General features: G+C 40.3%; 1 protein-coding gene across 2 annotated transcripts in view; it reads right to left on the reverse strand.

Annotated features, from left to right (window-relative positions):
- zgc:73226 (BCL2/adenovirus E1B 19 kDa protein-interacting protein 3) overlaps nt 1–5,388 on the reverse strand; it is a 6,210-nt gene extending 822 nt beyond the window's left edge. Inside the window, exons 1-5 of one of the 2 annotated variants that reach the window (XM_032540463.1) lie at nt 5,143–5,388; nt 2,221–2,371; nt 1,891–1,972; nt 1,330–1,403; nt 72–218 (exon numbers count right to left, since the gene is read on the reverse strand). In XM_032540463.1, the coding sequence (XP_032396354.1) occupies nt 72–218; nt 1,330–1,403; nt 1,891–1,972; nt 2,221–2,371; nt 5,143–5,185 (497 nt within the window). In that variant the 5' untranslated portion in view covers nt 5,186–5,388. Of the gene's footprint in view, nt 1–71; nt 219–1,329; nt 1,404–1,890; nt 1,973–2,220; nt 2,372–5,083 lie in introns of both variants that reach the window. The other variant, XM_032540462.1, reaches the window with a different exon arrangement.
- Between the last annotated feature and the right edge of the window lie 2,134 nt (nt 5,389–7,522).

Consider the following 7,522-nt stretch of genomic DNA (forward strand, 5'->3'; position numbering starts at 1 on the left):
CTGGCCTGTCAAGCTTTGGATTTCTCAACATGTTTAGCTACAGATATTAAGTGAGTATGTGTGTGCCTCACCCGACTCCAAGTGTGAGCAGGTGTGAAGCCAGCAGAGAGGGAACAAGGATGAGGAGAACGTCGGAAGAGAAGATTCCTCTCTTCATCACCTCTGTCTTCCTCAAGCTGAGCGAGCCCTGCTGCTTCGGGTGCTGAAACACAAACTCTCTGCAGAGAAAGTGGAGAAATGAGAGATGCAGGGAAAGGGATAAAAATCGAAAGGAAAGAAAAATAAACAGAGATAATGAGAACACAAGAGAGAAGACTGAGAATGCATGAAAGGTAGAAAAGTACTCCAAGACCATTAAGCGCTGCTACCTGTCAAATAGACTTATTGTAATGCAGAAGATTAAATGTGAAGTGTGGCAGTGTATAAAAATGAGGGTGATTCATGTGCATCTCAACACTCAGTCTTAATCTGTAAACAACATTTAAGACAGCATTGGAACATGCTGTCAAAGTTAAACTAAAGAGACACGGCGATGACAAGACTCACTATGCCAAGAAAGAGTTACAGAACACAACTCTCCATAAAAACACAAAATTGTTCTCATGTTTCTGTTTCTTTTTTGATTAAACCCAATACATACAACAGGTTAATATGTGAGCTTTAGAAGTGCTCAGTGGCAAAGTTTTGAACTTTGAAAAGAGCTAGGCTAGCTGTTTTCCCCATCTTTATGCTAAGGTAATATAAAACCTCTGCTTCCGTAAGAGGTGACTGCTATACTCGATTTAGAAAGACCAAATTTGGTCAATCAGCTTTTTCATTTACTATTGTAGAAAAGTGGAACTTAGTTAGAAATTGTGTAAGTCTTAGCTGTTTTAAAATGTCCTTAAAGACTTGGCTGAAGGTGAATCAACTTTGTGATCATTGATCTTTTTATTACATGGAATGTATATTTTATATACTGGTTTATACAGTATATAATGTTTGTTGTTGTTCAATTTGTTTTGATAGTATTGTCTGTAGTGTGTATATTATGTATATTGTCCTTTCATCTTCCTTGCCCAGGGACGACAGATGTAAATGAGCTGTTACAGGGCTCAAACTGTGCTTGGTCCCTGACAAATAAACTAATAAACAAAACAGAACATGAGTGGTATCGATCTTCGATCCCGTCTAACTCTAGGCAATAAAGTACTAATCCCATTCAACCTACGTATACATCTACGCAAATACTTACAAACAACTCTCAAGAACATAGGGATGTAGAAAAGAATCACAGCAGACTTGAATTAATATAAATAAAATAAATGACTTTAAAAGAGCTGGTGTTACTTTGGTGGCATGTTTTCAGGTCTACTGGACCAGTCCCACACCCAGTCGGGGTCCACTCGCCGCTCCGCTTCCTCCTGCAACATGCATATTGGATCAGATGGTTTGCAAAATTAGAAAATGAAGTCAGAAAATGGATGCAGAAGAGGAAATCAGGACAGTGAGTTTGAAATATGTATTTTAAATCTTTGGGCAGAATCTCAAACAATATACCATTTAGCAAGAAACAACTTATTGAAGACAGATCAATAAACAAAACTTCCATGAGATAGATGACCGATCTCAAGCAATTTTAAACTGTACTCAAATAAGTGGAAATCTGTATAAAAAGGTTCTCCATGCTTCAGTATATGGTCATCAACAATATAAAACAAATGTATTGAAAGTATACATACTTCGTTTGATTTGGAATTAATAGGCTTCAAACATAAACCACCTCCACAGTGATTAACTACAAAAAACATGTCTGTGTAGTTTTCAGATGTATCTGTTTGTATCGCAAACTATAAAAAGGAGGATGAAGTTATCGGATGGATAACACATGTCGGTGTTAAAAAGGAATACCTGTATAGTGATACAGTCACTGTCTTGCTCGCTAGTGGGTCTTGGGGAACCAGTGGACTGTGGGGTCCCCACCTGTGGAGGACTGTGTACGACAAACAGACATTTACAATGTGGGTTTGTTATCAAAATATAAATAGACTGCAAGTTAATATTTATTCATTTCTGTTCAAACAAACAGAGAAAGTAAACACATGTTGTGAAAAACAAGCAAAGTTCCACTGTGCACAGAATAAAACTCATTACTGTGCAAATTATTCTCATACCTCGCTGTGCAGCTCAACCCCCCAAACAAAACAAAGCAAAATCCATACAAACAAACTGCACCATTACCTGTCTCTACTCCTCTCACACTCCATCTGTGCCTCCAGAAGGATCCTCTCCAGCTCCCCCTGCAGGGTGGATGAGATGCTGTCCTGTGGCCCTGTCAGACTCTCCCTGCGGCTCACGGCTGCGATCAGCTCCTCCAGCTCAACCCAGGAGCCTGAGGAGGGGACGATATGAGCAGCAGAGAGCAGAAATGATGCTCAGGCAGTCAGCAAGGAGACACTGCAGACAACGGTGGGGACTCATGCACATGTTAGACAGAAAAAAGGGAAAAATTGACTGTTTACAGTTAGTCATTAATCACATTTAGTTTCACTATACACCAGGCCTCCTATTAGCAATTATGGACAGGGGGACAACATTTTCCAAATGTAGGGAATTGGAACATATTTGTACTGGGCACAAATCAAATAGAAGATGTTAAAATAGTGTTATTGTTTTTACAAAACGCTGTTGTCCATGTTTTTGATTCGGACCAGATTGTTTTCGTTTTATGTGTAAAGAGTGTGTGTGTGTGTGTGTGTGTGTGTGTGTGTGTGTGTGTGTGTGTATGTATGGTATGACTATAATATATATAAATAATATTTCAAGATATACTATAATATATATATATATATATATATTTCACATTCCTACAATGAATTTTAGTTTCTGCATATACATTAATGGAATATCTTGAGGGAAAAAAAATGTGCTTTTATTGTCATACATTCAAATTTTTTGATTATATTTTATTTTAAATCACTGCAGCTTTTTTGTTGTCTCCAAATGACCCAGCAATTCCATTTGAGGCTCAGAAGGATGCATGTAGGAACCATATTTCACTATTTCAGTTAATATTAAATAATTTAAATTATGAATTAATATATTCCATTCTATTGTTTGTGTTTGAACAATTCTAAAATTGTCAAATTATTATTTTAACCATAGCAATGTAACAGCTTTGGTGTGGAGTGGACAGGGAATGGACAGGTGTGTGTTGTTGTGCGCTGACATATAATGACTTATCACCACAGAGGTACTGATGTGACATTAGATGACCTGCGAGACGGTGAATGCAGGATGGACATCCTGCTGGACACGTGTATACTGAAAACACACACAGCCTATAAATGAATGAATAGACACACTGGAACATTGGATACATGAGAGATTTACACATGCACACACACATGCACACAAAAGCACACTAATGTGTATGGCGTGCACACACTCACAGCCAGACACTGGGGCAGGGTTAACTCAGGCTGACAGCATGCTTGCTTATGTAAGATCTTATTTCTGGTAGAGATTAGCCATTTACCCTTTCCCTTCCTCCACTTGTTTCTCTCTTGTCATGCTGCCTGTATCCCTTTGTGACATACAGTAGGTAGCATTTACAAAATATCAACACCACATCTGCTTACCAAAGTGTCATCTGATCTCTCTCATCCTCACTTTACCTGGGATTTTGACACTGTAATCACACGAACAGTTGCAGAGGGAATAGAGACATGAGTGGGCACAGAGCTGGAGGGAAGGGAGTGAGGGAGGAAGGGCAGAGCAGGGAAACTGTGCCATTGCCCTAGTTTTTTTTGTTTTTGTTTTTTACAGAGGGGAGTTATGACATAACAACTGCCTTGTTGCATGATTTATCTATCTGTCACCATTCTGCAGCACTAAATCCGTTTCTATGGTGCAATCCTGTACACATTCATCTGTGCCGCTGCCAAATCAGCTTTAGGAAATGTGGACAGGAGCTGGATGCTAAAAGACTCAATGAACTGCTGCAGGATCATTTTTGATTTTCTGTGCTCTGTTTTGGGATTGGGCAGAAATTATAAGGGATGGGGAGAACAAAGGGGGAGGGTTATGTCTTGTATGCTTTTGCTGAAGGCAGGGTAGTCACATTGTTTTACGAGTGCAGGGGAGGCTTGTGTCTTTGGTATTTAATCTGGCCTTGGATTAAATTTCATTTCACCTTTTATTGAAAGATTTACTGAAAAATGTACGTCCAAAAAATACTTTTCTGTGCGCCATGTCCCACAAAGGTGCATTTTGTAATATGAAGAGGACAATGATCTAACTATAAGTCTGTGTTTATTTTATGCACATTTTTAATTTGTGCATAAAAATACCCTTTTCTATGCCTATTAATAATCACATGCAAAAAGTTACTGTAACTAGTGATAAATATTTATTTTGGGGCCCATAGTAATAGATAGATAGATATAGAGCAGTTTGAAATTCTGTTAACACTGTGTACATTATTGGCAATTGATTGTTTATGTTACGTGTTCATATAAAAAATATACTATCAGACTTTACTCCAAATATCAATTTAAGTATTGGTCTTACAATTACAGAATCAGTCAAGCTTTAATTGATAACCATATCTTGCTTGTTTAAATTGCATCTAACACTATTCCACATGTTTTACCCAGGATCATATGTACCAAGCAATGTGCAGACAGCACAGTGGAGCTATAAGCTTAAGGAAATCTCCACATCTTAATTGGTTTACAGAGATACAAACAGGTGAGTCAGGGAATCCGTTTACACAAAGACAGTGTTAGTGGAAACAATAATAAAACTGGCAGTGCCTTCTTCTCTTTGTGGCATCCTCTCACACCTGCTGTCATTCTGACATCCTGTTACAGTAGTATTAAGTCTGCACTGATAAAGGATATCTTGACATCAGCTATAATATCTGGAGACACACTGAGTTAAGGAAAGGGGTCATTGTTTACCTTCTTTGTTAGACTATATTTGCCTTGTAAAATTACAGTAATCTATCTGTGCACACACAGCTGTAATAAAGATCTTGGTTAGCTGTTTAATAATGTGAGCAAAAAGTATAAACATCATGGCTGTAAAGGCAAATACATACACGTCATGATATAACAGCAAAACAAATGGCCTGCTGGTCCATGTACCACCATCACTCACCGTGGAGTCCGTCCTCTGGTGTCTGTGAGCCGGACAGAGACATGCTTGAACGCCGGGGTCTGGATGGAGAGAGAGTGTGGAGAGATGCTGACACTGGCCGAGAAGGACTAGCAGGTGCAAATGGGATTCTGCCCTGTACAGTTTTCTCTCAATCAAGTCTTGTGTTTGTTGTTGTCTAAAAAAGGCACTGGGCAACGATGCTGCGCTAATCCCCCCTCGCTCCCTCCTCTCCTCTCCTCTCCTCCCCCTCCCTTTCCCACGTGTCAGGCTGGAAGAGGTAAACAAAACATGCTGAGAGCTCAGCATCTAAAGCCACGCTGACAACAAGGTGCATGACGCAGCAATGATGTTGGCAATTCATCAAAAAATACTTTCACACTTTCTAATAAGTCAAGTCTAGAGTTAGAAATTTGAAATGTTACTAATTTGTTAATTTTTTCCCCAAAGGGTTATGGGTTTATTAGTGTCTGATGAAGTAAAAACAAAAAAAGATAAATCAAGCCTCCTGCTGGAGGAACACACACCAGGCTGTAATTGCAGTTCCACTCATCTGATGATGCAACCGTATGAACAATAACTGGCAAATTCCCGGAATCCCATGGCCTCAGTGTCCTCAATAACAACTACAGCCCTGACCATGTCCCACAAATTACTTCATTACAGTACTACTTTGTCCACCAACTTGATATCGCATAATTTCTAATATAACCACTCCTTTTGCAGCAGAATACAATTTTTAAAAAAAGGTAAAATGTTTTGATTTCTGGTCACATGCTACTGTTTTTCAGGGCACAAAAAAAAATCACATAGCTACAACTTTTGTGTTGATTATAAACAACAAAAACAAATTAAACCAAGAGAACATAATCAACAATCACAGAAACATAAAACACAGAAACATATTAAAAATACAATCACCACAAAGACATTTTTAACCACTCTTTTCTAAAGTCATCTAAGGTTCCTTGCAATTCCCTTAGTCATTCTGTCATTAGGAACAATTGCTAGTAATTTATCATACCAAATTGATAATGTAGGTGGATGAACATCGAGTCAAGCCCGCAGGATTGAGAGGAGAGCAGCATACAGCATTATATTGCGTAATTTCGCCTTTTGACTAGCTACAACTTTTAAACACCTTTTAATAAGTATAAGCCAAAAGCTTGATTAACTATTTTGCACGTGACTTAATTGTAAGTGTATGGTATTACGCAAAGTACACAATCGCTCACCTTCCGGTAACGAATTGGCCCTCATTAATGAAACATAGGACGGGCGTACCCCAGTTCTTACGCAAAGCTTGGCATTTATCAATTTGAACGTGAAATCTCACGGTTGGTCTGACCTCTTGTACGCAAGTTTTCGAGTCAGTGTGGACTTACGGTGCAGCCATCGGCCGATATACAGTCTATGGGTGTAGCATGTTACAGGAGATGGAGAAGTCATCAGTTGATCACTTATTGACAATGGCAGATTTGGGGGGGGGTCTCTGCAACATTGTTTTAGCCTGTGGGGTTCTGCACAACATCACGCAGTAAACAGAGTGCCATAAATGTAGGCTTAGTGACGGAGCCAGCTGATCCACTGCCCAGAGAGCAGTGTCCAGCACAGCCCAAACTGGGGGCTATACAAAGGAGACATTCCCCCTCCTGAGGTGGTGAACGTTTTTTCAGAAGCACCTTCGTGCCAATCAAAAGTCCTTCTCCATGTCTTCTCTGACCTTCTCCCACACCCGCTGCTTTGCCTCTTTCACGGCAGAGGCTGCAGCCCTTTGGTACCTTGCAACTGCATCTGGATCCCTCCGGGATAGCATATCCCGGAAAGACTCCTTCAGTTGGATGGCTTCCCTAATCACCGGTGTCCGCCAGGGTGTTCGTGGGTTACCGCCCCTTAAGGCACCTAAGACCACAGCTCTCCATTGCAGCTTTAGAAATGGAAAATTTGAAGATTGTCCACTCAGGTTCAATCCCCCCAGCCTCCACAGGGATGCACAAAAAGCTCCGCCGGAGGTGTGAGTTGAAAGTCTGTCGGAAATGTTTCCAATTTACCCACACTACCTGTTTGGGCTTACCAGGTGTGTCCAGAGTCTTCCCCCACCCGCTGACCCAACTTACCACCAGATGGTGATCAATTGACCGCTCCGCCCCTCTCTTCACCCAAATGACCAAAACATACGGCCTCAAATCACATGATGTGGTTATAAAATTGATCATTGACCTTCGGCTTAGGGTGCTCTGGTACCACGCACAGTTATGAGCATCCCTATGCTTTAACATGGTGTTTGTTACAGACAGTCCATGACTAGCACAGAAGTCCAAAACAGACAACCACTCTGGTTTAGATCAGGGTGGCCATTCCTCCCAATCACGCCTCTCCATGT

Source organism: Etheostoma spectabile, chromosome 16 (genome assembly GCF_008692095.1).
Source record: "Etheostoma spectabile isolate EspeVRDwgs_2016 chromosome 16, UIUC_Espe_1.0, whole genome shotgun sequence".
Lineage (NCBI taxonomy): Eukaryota > Metazoa > Chordata > Actinopteri > Perciformes > Percidae > Etheostoma > Etheostoma spectabile.